This window comes from Ixodes scapularis, unplaced genomic scaffold, assembly GCF_016920785.2.
Source record: "Ixodes scapularis isolate PalLabHiFi unplaced genomic scaffold, ASM1692078v2 ptg000882l_1___fragment_6___debris__unscaffolded, whole genome shotgun sequence".
NCBI lineage: Eukaryota > Metazoa > Arthropoda > Arachnida > Ixodida > Ixodidae > Ixodes > Ixodes scapularis.
In genome coordinates this window covers 26,169-44,389 of record NW_024610062.1, presented here as the reverse complement: position 1 = coordinate 44,389, position 18,221 = coordinate 26,169, and the positions used below count along the sequence as shown (strand labels likewise).

Here is an 18,221-nt window from a genome sequence, read left to right as displayed (position 1 = left end):
GTGGTGTTCAAAAATTATTTAAGTTGAGTAGGTTGACACCCTTCTCGACAGTCCAGAAGGGTTGTCCGAAGAAACATACGGATACGTCAATTAGATGTGAAGAGGCCGTGGTTTACGAAGTTCCGATCGCATGTAGTTTTTCCTTTGAGGGCAGACGGGACGGCGCATAAATGATAAGATCTTGAAACACAAAAGGGCAGTACTGTTGAACGCGTCAAATTTGGAAATAGCAAAAGATCTTGGGGAGTGTGGCCATTGTTTCCCCAAAGGACTGAAACTAAAATTTTTAGCAAAGAAAAGGATCATTGTGAAAGGTTGTTGAAGGAGACTGTTCGGATAAGAAGTGCTAGTAACTGCGTAGGTGTTCCGTCCATTGTGCTAGACCAGAAGTTGCGGAAATTCTTCTCTTGTGGGAGTTTTTGGGTGACCACAAACTTTTTTTGTGGGTGATGGGAAGTCGTGTCTTTGCTTTCGTTGTTTCTTCGAATCGGTGTGTCGGGGTTTGCCTTCCGGCGAGTGTCGGGGGGGAAGGTGGATGTTCTATTGTTGTTGAAGTTCATTCGGTTCGGTTTCTTCGAATCAGGGTCGGGCATTTGCCCATTTAACATGCATCGTAGGGTTGACGGTAGGAAGTTCTAGTGATGGTGGGGGTTCGTTCCATAAAAAGGATGAGTCAGAAAAATTAATTTGCCGCTGTGCTTTGAGACTTCGTTGTGTTTGTCCTTCTCGCTTCACCTGTCTCAGGGTTGTCTTAAATAATGAATACTACCATCATTTAGTTTCTATGTTCTCTCGGTTTTAAAGTGCCATTTTTCTTAACGTAAACACACATCTAAGAAATTCTGATAAAAATACCCTAGCTTATTAGGTAATCTCACAATCCTAAAACACATTTATTAGAAAAAGACTAAAAGTATCTTTGCTTTCCCATTAAAAATTTGGCAACATAAACTCAGCAATTCATTTTTGATTTTTTTTTTCAGTAAAACATACAAATAAACCGTGGAGTCTGTTCTGGAGCAAATGATGCCAGAGGCTTCTTCCATGACTGCACTGCAAGTTAATTGGGTTCCTTATTTCTACTTTACTTACGACAAATAAATTCAGAATTTAATATACAAATAAGTAAATAATTACAACCCAAATTGGAAATCATGTCATTATATCCCGATTCTTTGCATCGGGATTTAACAAGCACGAATTGAGACTGCACACGCTCGCCATGCACCGAGGAAAAGGAAGCTTCGGCACACTTTGAAAATAACTTACAGAGTATATTTTACTTTTTAAAGCAAAGTAGAATCGTAATGCACACAAAAAAAGCCACAACACTCGTTTCACTACGAGTGCGAAACGAGCGTGCTGTGGGAAAGCGGCACTGAACCGCTTTCCCACTGCAACACAACCATCAAGGGTTGTGAATGACGCCGTAGTTGTGGCAAGATTACGGCACCTGAACCTTCGACCGGCGCGCTTGGTGCCTTTTCCTACCCGTGCATCGAATGCGGTCCCAAAGTGCCAACAAATGATATCGCAGGAGCGGGCATGGCACGCTGTCGGATGACGCGTGCCATGCCCGTAAAAGGTCGTAAAAGGTACTAAAAAAAAGAATGGAACAACACGAGTGCCGTCGTCGTCGCGGCCTCCAAACCCCTGGCTGCCAAAGCTTCCGTGGACTGTGAGGCTCGAGAGCGACCCGAGGGAGAACTGTCACCTGCCTCATTCACCGCCACTGCTGTGCCGCTGCCAGGATCGCAATGGGGGGGCAGACTCAAACAGCCGGGCTCTGCAACATCCCACAGCACGACGACCTGTCTCGTGCGACGCAGTCTGTTGCTACTTTGGGACCACTTTCGGTGCATGGGCTGGTAAACGCACTGGTCAAAGAGGCAATTCGGGCACCGTAATCGAAGCACGACTTCACCTTCCGACAGGGTGCAGTCGTGCTGCGGTTAAGAAGGGCTCTAGTTTTCCCCGATCCCAGCCCTCAGATGAGGTCTGCCTTGGGCAGCCTGTAGTGTCCCCCGGAGTAGAGCAGTTTCTGCTTGGCCACCTGGCTGTCTAGGAAGAGCCTCAGCTCCTGGACGGTCAGCTCGGTCGTCGAAGGCGTCTGCATGGCAAACATCTTCAGCATGGTGTGGATGCGCTCCAGGGTCAGCATCTCCAGGTTGGTCAGCATGCCCACTATGTATGACCAGTACATCTGCGCACAGGTAGAAAAGTCAGCGAGAAAAAATTGCTTAGGGACGGCGCTCAAGCAGACTATCTCAAGTACCATTTTGGTTTTAAAACTGTGTGCATTTTAAACGGCATGGTCACAGTTGGTAAGGGTTAAGAATTTAGTAGATGCCTACAGCGCAACCTTTCTGTCCTTGATAACACTTCATCGCACATGCACAGCCAAAGCTTGGCGGAAGGCAACGAGATTGTGCTGGAGGTGGAGCATCTTTTGTTAAAAGAGTGATGCAATAATTTTTGTACTTAGCGCAAATACCGCTTAGAATGAGTACCTGACATTTATGACCTATAAAACACGCACTCATATTTCACCCCTCGTAATTAAAGTCACAAAAAAAATTAAGAAAAAATTGAGCAGTGTTAATCTACAATACAGTCGGAGCAATAGCTGCAACTCGTCACGGCAAAGTCACTGGGCAGCGGTGTCGCGTTCACATACATGAACAAATGCGTTGGGAACAAAATAGACATGTGACCAATTTGTTCAGAACGCTTTCATTGTTTTTTGTTCTGGAGCCTGTGAAAGCGGTTCTCCCAGCACAAGCTCTTGGCATTGACAGTGCTACAACAACATTTTGTTATCAACTATTTTTTTTTTTCAGAGTGCACATTGGGTATTATCAAAAACCCTAAGTATAAAGCGGGTTGTTAAAGCTGTGACGCCATGTTCGATTCCCGCGTGAGACAGGCAAGCTTTTTCGAGGATTTGGCAGCATCGACGACAGAGATTCTACACCCTACTATGCTAATTAAAACACCAACAACGACAACTGCATCAACAATGGACGTCATTTCCAGTGGTGAGAAGAGCCCACAACAGCTATCGTAAAACGAGCAGTGTTCAACCTCTCAACTCGCAGCCAGGACAAGCGGCCAATAGATCTGGAAGCGATTATATGCCGCCAATGTTGATCGTAGCCATGCGCTGGGGTTGGCAAAGCACAGGACAAGCGCTGAGTTCCAGACATTGTTATGGTTTGGCTAGTGTTGTCACTACAGCGACTGGACACGAGCCACTAGTTGAGCGCTTGTAGAGCACTATTGATTATCGCGAGCCCAAATACTAAAGTGCTCAAGCAGTGCTTGGGTTCGGTAGTGCACCAACTTGCTTTTGAATGCAGGGGCAAACCAGACCCTCCTTCCCCAGGGCCGGGGGGCAGTACCCTTGGCATCCCTTGGGCGCCGCCGGCCAGTGTTTGCCCAGCGCAGTGGTGGCTGTTTCAACGGGGGGAAGGGCGGCAAAACACATGCTTTGCCCCCCCCCCCCCCCCCTTCTCGGTCGGTACGCCCATGCTCGAGTTCAATCTTTGAGCTGTATTTAAATATCGTCACTGGGGGCTATGCCAACACTGCGGCCCCAGACTACGTCAAGTTTCACGAAGGAAAGATTGAAAGAAAATGCATGCTTTTATCCTTGAAATTATATCGCAACAAAAAAGTTTCTTGGTCAGCGGCATTGTGTTCAAGTATAGTTGAGTCCCACAGTGCCAATAAGCTCGTGTAGAATGAAAAACATTACAACTCAATTCCCGTTCCACCGCCCCTTTAAGGTACCGACAATAGCACACCGGCCTCTTAAAACCAGACCTTTCGATGAAAATATAGCTTCAAGCAACAAAAAAGGCCTCGCATACTATTCCCATGCAAAGCATCCTGCACTATATTTGCCCCTCTATATGTACCTATTATGCTCAGATAAATCAACAAACTCCTTTTGTGTGATTTTTTTTGTCCTACTGTTAAATTACGAGGGAGCGCCCACCTACTTTCACTGAAAGCTGGATTAATCTAGGCGTGGGCACTTCTTCGGTCAAATTGGGTGCTTCATGTATAATTTGCAAAATTCACAAGTTCGGGAAATGTTAATAGTGGCCTGAACAAAGTGGGCACTTCTGTGGTATTGTACGGTCATACCGTTAATCTCTTTCGAGATTGTAACAGCAGTGAATTGAAAATGATGTCAAGTAGGCTGCACTTTCTGCAATTACCTTGAACAGAATTTAAAAAAAAAATTAGCTATGTGCGCAACGGTGGTAAGCTATTTTAATCAATAATCGTTTGAGCAAAGAAAACTTTGAACGAGTCCTTGTTATAATTATACAGGGTATTTCTGAACAATTTACAGACTTGTTTTAAAACGCTATAAAAGCAATTCTACTGTGGTTTGTGTAGGTGATAAGGCCAGGGGGACATATATACCCCAAAATTCTGTAAGGGTGCCCACCTAAAAAAGAGATAAATGGTGAAAAACATGAGGTGGGCTATCTTTAGAAATGAGACAGCAAAAACTTCATAAAAAATTAACGATAAACACAAGAGGTACCCACTACAAACCACAGAAACTGATACTGCAGGTCGCGGACATGGCAAATTAGCGTTTCACAATGCGATAAACATGCGGGAATTCGCTGCAAACTCCTGTGTCACGGGAAAGAATACCCCAGACTGCGGAGGCAGCAGATTTGTGTTTCATGGTGCGAGGAACATGCGGAAACCAGCTGAACTTACATGCAACGGGAAGCTATATTTTGCGCAGAGATCGCGGACAAAAAATGCAGGAACTCGCTAAGAACTCGCATGTCGCGGAAACCGATATTAGGCGTGCAGATCGCAGACAAAAATGCGGGAACCCGCTGCGAGTCGGCTTGTCACACATACTGGTACCGCAAATAGCGCGGTTGATGCGAGTCCCGTCGAACATTGCATGACGTCTGACGGAAATCAGGGGGTGGGCGACATTTCGGAATTTTTATGTTACGGATATTTAGCCAGAAAAACGGGATGGGCGATCATTACGGGGAGGGTGCCCTTAGGAGATTTTACGGTAGAGGAATAATCGTCACAATAATTTGGTTAATTGACTAATATTTCTTCATTAACTTTTTAATTTTTGAAGTTAGATATGATTCCAATTAGAAACTTGCTGAGCATTGTCGAAAACCACTAAATAAGCAGGTTTTAGAAAGATTTGGGGCTTTCGGCAAGTGCGGAGGTGCACTAAAGTTAACACTCATGCGATGGGCATATTGCTGGCGATACGAAAATACTGAAAATAATAGACTAAAAAACTGTGCGGGCATGTTTGTGCACCATTACCTATTGCACAAGCAGAAACTTTAGCGCACCAATGTGCTTCCCACACGCTGCAAATATTTCTAAAATTGGTTTCTAAAGTGGTTTTCGATGACGTTCAGCAAGTTTCTCATTAGAATCATATTCTTATCTTTGCTAATGGAAAAGTTAGCAAACACATTTTAGTAAATTAACCGACTCACAATGATTATCCTTTTATATTAGACCTATATCAGATCCCCTAGACTGTATAACTCATTTGCACAAACCACATTTGTGTAGATTTTACAGCTTTTTAAAAACAAATCTTTAAACCATGTTGAATTAACCTGAGACTGGGGTAGAAAAGAAACATCAAAACGTAGAAGAGACAGAAAATAGAGAGGACGAAAGAGAGGTCATCCTCTCTATTTTCTGTCCCTTCTACGTTTTGATGCTTCTTCTCTACCCCAGTCTCGGGTTAATTCAACATGGTTAATATTCACCAGCTTGCCTGCACCTTAACGATTTTTTCTATGAAAATCTTTAAAGCCTAAGAGAAAAACATTCTGTTTACAGTCCTACTGTTCTTCAATAAAAATGTCTAGTGTAGACCCAGGACAGATATACCATAACATCTTGTACAATTGCCCCCCCGCCGCCCGCCCTTCCGCCCCCGCCCCCCCCCCCCCCCCCCCCCCCCCTTTCGAGAGAGGTGCTGGCATGCTCCCCGCAAAGAAAAACAAAAAAATGAGCTGGGATCCGGGCACATTAGTAGTAATATTTCCCACTACTCTGCCATGCAATTTTCTTCTAATCTTGTTTTTCTGCGACCTCAATGCAGCAATAAATGCAATTAAAGATTTGCCAAACAAACTGGAGCAGGGTGCTCTATATGTGTGTACTATTTAAAGAAAAACTTTTGTTTTCAGCCAGAGTTTGCCTCTGCAAACCACGCACAGGGCGCAGAAATACCATGAATTAGCGTACCATGTCGGCTGCCAATTATTTATAGAAATAATCAAAGAAAAATGTATCCTAAAGACTACAACCTTATACACTATAAAGTGAATGTCTGTACAATCTCAAAACATAAACGTCACTAAAAAATTATTTTTGCCATTACAAGACTGCTTTGCTGGAGACAGGTGTGCAATAATATGATCATCAGAGTGGTAGCCACTTCATGACTAGCAATGTTATTAAAATTGTAAGAAAGAAATTTTGAGAGGCCCCTTTCAAGATGCAAGGCAAGAAGTATTTTGTCTCTTCCACCGCTAGAAGCAATGCCTTTGTCCCGGCTCGGCATTGTTAGGAAACACAAACACACACACACTCCCAAGCCGATCTCGGGTATAGACTTGCCAGTGGTCTTCTGAAGAATGTCGAGTGCTGAAAAGTGAACAGTTAACAAAAAGTTGTTAAAGTAAAATCATATGCAAGTGAGGGACACATTTTCTCTTTTTTTAACATAAACAAAATAGTATAAATTTGTGCAGGATACTAAACCAACAGCAGTGTTTCCACTTTGCTTCAAAGCTGACTAGTCATAGCATGCACAATCACAACAAACACATCAATCAAGATAACAAAGTCAGACAGATATTACCATTGACTACAGTGGCATAGAGACACAAGCAAAGAAGCTATTCTGTTGTGCCTCTGGGTTATTTCAGTACAATTCGGAGAACCCATGACAGCGGGGGAAGGGGAAGGAGGGGAGGATACAAGATAAGACAATTAACTGCAGTGTAAAAAGGACACCCCTTACTGTTATAGAGAGGAAAAGTGAGAAGCATCAAGAGGATGAATGGATGGATAGATGGTAACGACTGTACCCTTTATAACGGGCAATAGCTTGTGCTACCCAGCCAAAGTAAATAAAAAAAGCAATCTTTTTTTTAAGAAAAAGGAGGAGGGGGAGGGGGGAGGGTTGAAGAAAGTGCTTTGTGGACCCCAAAGATGGCTTTGTGGACCCCAGTGGGTCTGCAGAACCCTATTTGAGAACCACTAACCTAATGTATAGCAGTGATGGAAGCGGCAATCGACTTTTTGCAGCAGGTTTCGTAGCAGGCAAAATATTGGTTTGGAGCAGCAACAGGCACTTTTGGAGCAGATGCCAACATCTGTCTGTACAACCCTTGAAAATTAGAAAACTGTTTTTGCCACAAAATGGGTTCCTCCTTGATAATGAAGGGTTCCTCTTTCGTACAGATTCATATTACTTATTACCTTTTGTAACAAGGATAGGATGCGAGAAGAACACACAGCCCTCTTTTGCAAAGATGCAGCAAAACATCACCACCAGTTGTTGTCGAGCTTAATTTTGAATGAAAACACTGGCATCGACAAGTCACACATTTCGTGGGAAAGATGACCGAACCTGACAAGGCGACGGTCAATTACAGCGTCACGGGTGCTCATGTGAGGCACTGACCGACCAGTTCCCGGTCAATTTCAGCCATCTTTGCGACGTTTGGTCGTGCATGCGTAAGGCCCAATCTGGCACCCAGTGGTTATCATCTGTTCATATGCACACATTGGAGCCCTTGGTTTAGGAAATGTCACAGTGCGGCTCTCGAAACGAGGCCAACATTTGATGTGTCGGCTATGCATCGCATATAGTTTGTCACACCTTTTGCAAACACGAGATCCTCATCATAAACTCCACAAAATGAAGTGGCCTTCATACAACGCTTTGTATTTTGCACAATATTAAAAATAAATATATGAAACCCTAGGTTGCTCTACGTGCAATAGTCACTAGTCACTACAAATCGGACTATTTTGTGAAGTAACGTAGTGCGTGACTGTATTAAGTTTTTAATTAGTTCCTTTCCTTTCGAAACAAATAGGAGTAACTTGAATTACGCACTTTGGTCCCAGACATAAAAAAACTACTAATAAAGCACTAATAACGCCTTGAGCTGTTTGTGGGCACATTAAGCAGAATAAATAAATAAATAAATAAAACACTCGGAAATAAACCGGAAATGTAAACTTTCCAACAATTGAATCTTTCATCCACAGCCAATGAGATACTGAAAAACGTTTTGTGCACTTTCCAAAGCACGTGAACTATTTTCCAAATGTTAATTATTTAAACAAAGGTCAACATATCTTTTTTTTTTACATTTCTTTCACTTTGTCACAGTTACAGGGTGTAGACACAAAAGAGCAATACACAAGACAAAACAGATTGGTGGAGCTGCCCGAAGATAAAAATTCCGAGGAAATGCAAGCACTCCTCATGAGTTATGAATGCGAAAGCATTAATGTCCAAATGAACGCCGCCAGGAGCGGCCGCAGAACTGGTAGGTAGCGCAGCAGTGCACCGTGCAAACCGCTCTGGCTTGTTGGTGACTGCTGCGCCGCTGGGTGAGGCAGGGGTGGAAATGCGAAGCTCAGCGCGGTGCCGCGCTTCGGCGGTGACATCACCCTCCCCCACTGCGCAGGCGCGGCACTCCCGCCGCCTCCACGGCTTCCGTGGCGATGCGTCTGCATTGATGTGCTTTTCTTTGTGTTCTCTTTGACCTTGAACGCCCCGCTGGCTTCCGTGACAAAGCATCTGCGTTGCTGTGCTTTTGGCCCAGGGGACTTTGGGTGCGGTTTCACACAGCCAACGAGAATTTAGCTGCTGTTCTGCTCAGCCAATGGGAATTTAGCTGTCATTTTTTGCTGCTTCAGACGCAAGTTAGGTGTCATCTTTCGCGGTCACAAATAACGCCGGCTTCACTCCATGGGACAGTTAATGTTTTCGCATTAAAAGAGTGAAATGAATGATTGATCGGCTGACCCAGCCTCACCTGCAAGTCGCTCTCCTTCTGGTCCTGGGTGGAGGCCATGACCGAATGTGCCTCGTCGTCGTCCTCGTCCCCCTCCACCTCTATGGCCAGGGTGCCGGAGGGCCCACCCTGGCCCTCTTCGCACAGTGTGAACACTCCGGGGCTGTCCTCTCGCAACAGCCCGTGGCCCTGCCACAGGGCCAGCTTGCGGCGCAGCATGGTGCCGGACACGTGCGTCGCACCACTCAGCTCGTCCAGGGTCCAACGCGCTGCATGCGGAAAGTGGGCATCAATTGGACGCAATTTGGAAGCTTTGTATAGCGTGTTTAAGGGTACATTACGACGGAAATTCCTTTATCAGAGCTCTTTTATCTCCCTGGCCTGAAAGCCGGCAATGTTCACTCCAAAAACTTACTGTAATATCCTGAATGAACGGCCACCTTTTCGCGGGAGATAACTGAAAAAGAAAGGCGGGTGGGCGAATCTTCAAGATTCGCCCACCCGCCATCTTGAAAGAATGTTATACTATTGCAAAGTCCGTCGCTTGCATACCAAAATGAACACTGCCGACTGGCATATAGTGTGAATGCTTGTTCCGTGAGAGCCCATTTCTAAAACTGCTATGTTCCCTTCATTGGGCAGCCTTGCCTTTGCTGATCTGTGAACTAAAAAATGAATAGATTTAAAAAAAGTCAACAAGAAAAGAATGAAAGACGTTTACAACTCCCCGTAATGCCGAATTAGAGCGCAGCTCTTGAGAAGGAGATGATGGTACGAAGAGGAGGGTATGCCCTCCTCCTCCTCTGTACCCTTCTCCTCCTCCCCCTTCCCTCCTTTTCCTCCTCCCCCTCCCTCATGACCCTCAAGACGTCACTTGCGAAGGCCTCGTGAAGGCTGTGACCTTCACTGTGAAGGTCGTGATTTTCACGAGTGACCATTGTAACGTCATTATGAAAAGGCTGCATTGCGCAAGTCACGAGTGATTCGCGCATTGCATCATGGGGCGTTTTCCATACTGCAACGCGAGGGACCCTCATGATGTCACTTGTGGCCCTCATGACGTCACACGTGACGTCATTATGGAAAACGTCCCATCTCTTTCACTTCGCCGTAAAATTTCACGCTTATGCCTTTTTCATAAAATTTATTTTCATAATCCCCTATTACGCGACCATTTCATAACTCCCCCCTATTACATCTCGCCTCGTGTAGATCACCAGCACAAAGTTGGAGTCCCAAGCTCATTAACCAACACATTTCATTCATCTTTTCTACCACGCACAGCTCAAGAATGGAACCACCTTCCCGGTTTAATTGCTGCCATAACAGACTCTAATCTTTTTCGAAGTGCCATAAATAACCATTTTTGCGCTGATTTCTGACCTGTTTGTTCACTTTTTATTTGTTTTAGTATTGCTGAATTGTTATATTTTCCCTGCCTACGCTCTCCCCCTCTGTAATGCCTTCGGGCCCTGAGGGTACAATAAATAAATAAATAAATAAATAAATGCAACACGCGGGTCACGAGTGAGACCCGCGCATTGCATTATGGGACGTTTCCCATAGTGTGAAGTAGAGATGCCGCGAATCTTTTTCGAACCGAAGTTTTGATGATCGAATCAAGCAGTTCGAAAGGTTCGAAAGATTTCGAATTTTTTATAATGTGAAATTCGACAGAAGTAGAATTTTCGAACTTGGTAAGCTAAGAAGTTCGACGATTTTTGAACCGTCGAACTTATTACGCTAAAAAATTCCATCTTTTTCGAACTTCCGACCTTATCACGCTGCAAAATTCGATGCTTGCCGAACTTCCGAACTTGACTGACAAAAAAGTTTGATGATTTTCAAACTTTAGAATTTCTTGCACTAAAAAATTCGAAGCTTTTCGAACTTTCGACATTTCCTATGCTAAGGAATCCAATAACTTTCAAACTTATTTATCAAGAGAATTTGAAAAGTTTCAAACTTTCGAATCCTGAAAAGTCAGAAGTTCGACGAACTTCAAACTTTTAGGGTAAAAGTTCGACGTTCGTCAAACTTTGAAAGAACGGCGAACGGTTTCATTTGAATTCAAGTAGTGAGGTACATTCGTAATTTTGTTTTCTCAAACTTTTACATGCAGTGCTGCGTTCTTTACAAAAGGCAATGCCGTTTATTTCAATGTTCTGGCATGCTTAGTTTTAAAGAAATAAATTCCCGAAGGGGCGAGGAAGGACGACGGGTTTTTCATGATTATCGCTTGTGCCAGATTTGAAGCGTGCTGTAGCCGAAGCTATTTATGGTAGAGATGTTAAACTTTTTAAGAATAATCTATGTATAGCCTAGGTAAGTGTCATCTTAAGATGTGATTATTGTTATTCAAGGTGAGTTTCGAAGAAATGTCCAAACATGTATCTACATGCAATTATGCCCTAAACTTGGTATTTATTTTCGTCCAAGTTGTTTGAGGCATCGCATTTAAATTAACACCACAGACAGTACATATCATTGCCATCTGCAGATTACAAAATGATGTATTTATTGCTTTTTCATGTTAAGGAATAAATTAACTCATGGGAGAAAATTTCTAATATTGTTCAAGTTCAGCACGTCATTAAAAGAAAACATTTTTTTTTTTTTTCGCTTCACGTTCCTGGGACGTGTTTCTTTTAGCCTGTACACATTTTGGTAGGAGAAACTTGCTTCGAAGTTCTGAACCTCTGAATATGCAACAATACAACACTTCCGGCAAATTCTTGATAGTTTTTTTTTTTCTCCAGCTTTTTATCTCCGCATTTATTAATTTTTTTTTTTTTTTTTTTTTTTTTTACCACTGGCACAGTTATTTAGGTCGTAAAGACATAGCTTTGAACTTCTGAACCACTAAGCATGTGACGAGTAGTGCCTTCTGACAACGAGTTTCTAACAATGACCATCTACGCGATTTTTTATGCAGTGAAGAGCGACAGTAGCTATACATATGCATTAATAATTTCAGACTAAAATAAGCTCGACCTCGAGTTGTGTCGACTTCTGTGCTTTTTGCGAGGCGATTCCTCCGTCTCAGAAATGGACAATTACAAACTTAACTTACTATATGCCAGAGTCACTCGGGCGGTGTTCAATCGGGTTACTACCAGCGTGCAAGGGGTGGGGACGTATTTTGCCAGGTCGCTTCAAGGTTTTGCTGAGCCTCAACCTCTTGCCCATTTCGAACTGGATGAGTATCGTAAAACAGTGTGTTTGTGTGATCCCTACTGCGTGATGCACGTTAAAGACCCCCCCCCCCCCCCCCCCCCGGGCTGGCAGTCACAATTACTGCTCTATGGTCACACGTCACTCTGCACTGGCAAATATTCCAGCTCATCCGGGACACTCGTCATCTCATTTAATTGCCTGATCAACTTCGCAGAGTCTAGATAACACACCCTAACTTTTCTAAACTTGATTTTGTGAAAACCGTGAGTCGTGAAAACGTTATTTGAAACTGAAACTGTGGAGGAACTTGAAAACTGGACTTCAAACTTTAAAAACTTGGACTTGAAAGGAATTCAAACTCTTCGAAGTTGCAATAATACTTCAAAAACGAGCGAGCTGGTGATGATTCATGATAATAAAACCCGAGATTCAGGAACACAGAAGGGGACAAACACAACATGCTTATTTCGTGTGTTTGAGACGTTGTGTTGTGTTCGTCCCCTTTTGTGTTCCTGAGTCTCGGGTTTTATTACCATAAATCTTCAAAGTTTTTTTTGTTTTCTTGTTTTTCTCCGAATTTAGCGTTAAAAGAGAATCGAAACCTTCCAACTTTTCGAACTTTATGCAGAAAGAAATTCGAAATCTTCGAATTGTTCAAACTTCATGTCTATAAAAATTCGAAGCGTCCAAAGTTTTCGAATTTTATTTCCAAAGAATTTCTAAATCTTCGAACTTTTCGAACTTCTGATCCCAGGAAATTTAAATGTTTCAAATATCTCGAATTTCAAGTTAGGAAAGTTCGAAATCTTAGAATATATCGAACCTCGAGTAAAAAAAAAATGAAAGCCGTTTACAATTCCCTGTAACGCCGGTTAGAGCGCAGCTCTTGAGGAGGAAGATGGAAGCGTACTGAGGGATAGGTGACTCCTTGAGGTCACGTGACCTCAGGGGCTCACGTGACCTTTGGGGGTCACGTGACCCCCAGAAGTCACGTGACTTCAGGGGGTCACGTGACCTTAGGGGGGTCCTGTGACCTCAAGGGGTCACGTGACTTCTGGGGGTCACGTGACCTAGGGGTGTCACGTGACCTCGGTGGGTCACGTGACCCCCTTAGGTCACGTGACCCCCAGAAGCCACGTGACTACAGGGGGTCACGTGACCTCTGGGGGTCACATGACCTCGGGGGTCACGTGACCTAGGGGTGTCACGTGACCTGGGTGGGTCACGTGACCTCGGGGGGTCACGTGACCTCGCGGTTACGTTGACGCCGCCCAAGCCGGAAACGGGCCCCTAAGAGCTGCGCTCTAAAAATATTCAAAATATTTGAACCCGAAATTTTAGAAACCGTGAAAGCTTCAAACTTTTCGAATTCGAAACTTCACTGTGATTGAAAGTTGCGAATTTTTCAAATTCGAACCTTGGTCAGTTCGAAAATATCGAAATTTTTCGAAATCGAACCTAGAGTGGTTCGCGACATCCCTAGTGTGAAGGGCAATTACGGCAACGGCGACACAATCGCCGACCCACGCGTTGCATCATGGGACGTTTCTCATAATGCAACACGCTGGACCCTCGTGACGTCACGAGTGAGACCCGCAAGTTGCATTATGGGACGTTTCCCATAATGCAACGCATTATGAGCAACGCATAATGACGGCGATGCCGCTCAAGCCGGAAACAGGCGCCTAAGAGCTGCGCTCTACATTAGAAAAACCAACCAGGTGCAACCAGCGAGTGAGCGAGTGGGTACGAAAAGCGATGAAGAGCGATGTTGGGGAAGCGGTAAAGCCAGAGGTTGCATTGGTAAATACTTTCACGTCGGACAACCTTGTCAATGACAAGGAGCAGGCTCTTGTGAAACTTCCTTGTTTGGCGCATATGTGTGTGCGTCCGGAGACTTCTAAGGAGAAAGGTCTACCCAGATGTCCCCAGTTTTTCGGAATGACTACTTCTGGAGGGTGGGCGATATATCGGAATTTTCTTTGACATAGACTTTTCAACATAAAAGGGGGGAGGGGGGGGGGGGCAAAGTTTGAGGTTGGGCATATGTTCAGGATATTACAGTAGATACCTTGCCTATCTGTTATCAAGTTCTAGGGGCACTACCAAGAGCCAAGAGCACCAAAAGGTTTCTTTCAGTTTTAGAAACAATAAGGTTTTAACGTCCAAAGTTAAAATAAATAAACTAGTCGAAGGCCAGGACCCTTTTTAAGGGCCGGTTTGACACCCACCCTTGTCCTGGAACAGATAGATGACGGTGGCGTGGATGGGGGACACCGAGAGCTGGAGCACCCTAGAGCCTGTGTCCACCTCCAGGTCCACCTGCCCCAAGTGTGGCTTCCAGTGCAGGGTGCGGTTGCCCTTGACTGCCTCAAAGGCCTTGGTGTACCGGTCCAGGGCTGCCTGCACTGCTGGGGGCACCACCAGCTTCTCGTCCTTCAGGGACGGCCAGAACTGGGCCGAGATGATTGTGGCCGACACGTCAAAGTCCTGCATGAATCAAAAGAATACGACGACGAAGCACGGGTCAGGAGGAACATTGCTGGGAAATTCTGGACTCTACCAATAAGAAATGCTTATAGGTACAATTGGTATCACAAATCTAAGTTGCAAAAACCTGAAGCCAAGCCTAAAGACAACGAGCTTCTGTTGGTCTTGCCAAGCACCAGACTCGGCAACACAAACGATAAACCCTGTCTTGGGTGGGCTACGGGCCGTTTGTCAAAAGACAATTCGTAACAGGGCAATTCGTAGCAGGGAAATTGGTCGTGTAGGTCTATTAGTCATAGGGCTATTCGTTGCAAGGGCATCTAGTCAAAAACTGGGTTTCTTTTTTAGTTTTATATTTTTTTAGGAAAGTTTAGAACAAACTTTCCAATGCTTGCAGCTTACCGGAATTCGGGAAAGGGGGGGGGGGGGGGCATGGATTGTGTATGTATAACAGATAAGTTCAGAAGCCTTCTAGGAAAAGTTTGAACACCGCCTTGTTGTCAGGGTTGACAGGTTGGGCTATAAACAGCCCAATTGGGCTACTTATTTTTGTAGTTGGTGGGAAAATCTGATAGTTGGCTATTTGGCTATTATTGGGCTATTTCAGCCCCCAGATTCAACAATTTTCAAAGCACTTGGTTTCAAAGCCTTAAACATGATATTTCTGAGCCGGGTAGAGAACAACAATCAACTCGAAAGATTAGGAAAGGAAAATATCCAAATCACAAGTGTGAAAATACAATATGTGGACCGTTATTGGTGTCGGTCGCAGAGGTGCGATATTGTTTTTCTGAAGTTTTTTGTCGAGATTTAATACCACTGGAAGGGGCGGAGGCAGGTGTTTCCAGAGAGAGCGAGGGAGGGAGTGGGGTGGTCAGCTAAACTGATGTTTGAGAACCCCCTCCTTTCGCAATCCTAAACTGTGTACGCAGATGCTTTATCCTCTTTTTGCGTTCTTCTGTGAATAAATGTCTTATGTCATGTATCATGTTACCAGTGTGCCAAAGATATGTTTTGAACACCTTGTATGGCTATGAAACTTTATGTGTTGGGATATTTTTATAGCCCAACATTTGGCTATTTTTGGACTATATCTCAGAAAAATTTTGCGGGTTAAGAGTACCTGGCAACCCTACTTGTTGGCCGCATTCTTTTGGACTTTCGGAAAGGTCGCAGGCTTTCCTTCTAAACATCCTTTGTCCGATTTTTTTCCCGGTTTCTTAGTCCATTCACCCTTGAGCTGACGGTGCATGGGAGGCTGCATGTTCACCGGGCCAATCTTATCACTCAAGTACAACAGTTTGAGTGGTTCAGCAAGCGATGCGAATAAAACCATTTTTGTGAACTGACACCTGTGTGGTTGTCCTATAAAAATTGCTGAAACATATTTATAACTCGGCTGTGGCGTATACCTATAGACGTAGACAGCGCCTACTGCGTAAGTAGAGCATTTAAGCCAAATCTTAAACATTGTGCTAGAAAGCAAAATACCAAATGAAGGAGAACCTTCGTACGTAAATAATAAATTTGAAGCAATATACTCGTTAAATTGTGAAAATTAAACATAAAAATCTTTTAATAGGGTGACGTATCATCATCTGGACGAATTGCCCTATTACAAATTGCCCTATGACGAATTGCCCTATGCGATGAATCGCCCTGCGACGAGTTGCCCTGCTAAGAATTGTCTTTCGACGAATAGTCCTACAGCCGTTTTGGGTAGTACGCTATACAACGACTAGTAGAGCACTATCCCTCTCGTGCAGAAGGCGGTCGGTAGAGCCCTGCGCCGATAACAGTTTGATCATCCGCATCCAATCTGCAACCGCAGACTTAGTATCCGCCTGCTAACTGCATCCGCGAAAAACAGAACTGAATCCGAGCCTCTATTTACGCTTCTTAGAGTGGATGCTTGGGCAAGTTGGATATTCATTGTAGGAGAAGCGCTAAAGTAGACTCACTCAACCTCCCACTCACACTCACACCAAAAAAACGGTCACTCACGTCGCGCTGACTTTCAACTCAAATTGTATTTTCGTCTTCTTTTGTTTTTCTTTGTACAGAAGAGAACAAAGTGAGAAGACAAATTTAATACGGGTAAAAGAAAAACGAAAGAAGACGAAAATACAATTTGAGTTGAAAGTCAGCGCGACGTGAGTGACCGTTTTTCTGGTGTGAGTGTGAGGGTGAGTGAGTCTATTTACGCATTCATTTTACATAATAAAATCAAGTATGAATAAAAAAATAAAAAAAGGAAGCATCTGGATGGTATCTCGTCTCCTTACCTTTGTACAAAGAACTCCTAGTGTCAGAAATACGGTGAAAGTCCTTTTATCATATTTATAAAATAAGCGATCATCCTTCCAGAAACACTTTGCATCGCTGGAAAGATGATCGTAGTTATGAGATCATCTTGCGAGTCCGTGACACTGACACTCTGTCCAAAAGGTGCACTCAAAAGAAAGGAAATTTTAATATATATATATATATTTTTTATTCTTAAAACCCACCTCAAGCAGATGCATATTTTATAAAAATAAAAATTAACAAAGGACAGAGTAATAACATTGTGCTATTTTATTTAGGCCAAACATTAAAAAAGTGGGAGGGGAAAGGCACTCACTCACTGCAGCAAAGTATTTGTGTATATATGGTAAGGTATGAGTACACCACTGGGAAAATATCAGAATACAGTGTAGACCGCATATAACGTATGTCGCGGGAGTCGCGAAAATCCGCACTATAAGCGGTACCGCGCTATAACCAAGACATAAATTTTTCAGGCCAAAATACATGCCATCAGACAACTTACCTTTGTAAAAGAATTTATTTTACGTTAGATGAAAAATAAAGCTTAGTTTGAGGAAAGTCTTTATTTCACCAGACTAGTACACTTCTCTCTCAAGTGTGTCGCACATTTTGAAAGAAATGAGCGACTCTTGCCTGGTGCAGCCTTTTAAAGGGGTACTCCGGCGATTTTTGAGCTACCTGAACTAACTATATTTTCTGACTCCCTGGCCTTTACCCTTTCCGGTATGCTATTTAGTTTCGCAAAATTCATAATAGTCATTGCGAAATCGTCAAATAAAAATGATGCAAAAACCAACATTCAAATATACCCACACTTTTCAGTGCCGTGACGTCAGTGGAGAGCAGGCTTGCCAGTCGAGCGAGCAGTCTAAAAAATAGAATATGCCAATCATTTGTTCCGTGCTGGAGCGCGGGGACTGGAGCGAGCTTTAAAAGCATTTATTTGACACCACGAAACTGCTTCGAATCAGTTGGGAACAAATTCTACAGTCCAAAGAGTGAACCCTGCACTTCCACTGACGTCACTTTTTCATTGTCGCCAGTAGAGACTTTCAGTTTGAAAAACACGGTGAGGACCAAAATTGTAAATTGAATAACTTTGTGAAAAAAAATTATTTTGACCTAATATTTGGGATACTATTTTGACGATGTTGTTTGGCGAGTTTAGCA

The 18,221-nt window shown here is 43.7% G+C and overlaps 1 protein-coding gene across 1 annotated transcript in view; it reads right to left on the bottom strand.

Moving 5' to 3' along the window:
* Positions 1-1,253: 1,253 nt before the first annotated feature.
* The window catches only part of LOC121834261 (anaphase-promoting complex subunit 2), a gene marked incomplete at its 5' end in the record, with an annotated part of 40,109 nt that continues 23,141 nt past the window's right edge, over positions 1,254-18,221 (bottom strand). Inside the window, 3 exon segments of the mRNA XM_042288011.1 lie at positions 1,254-2,203; positions 9,096-9,343; positions 14,483-14,741. Of these exon segments, the coding sequence (XP_042143945.1) occupies positions 1,988-2,203; positions 9,096-9,343; positions 14,483-14,741 (723 nt within the window).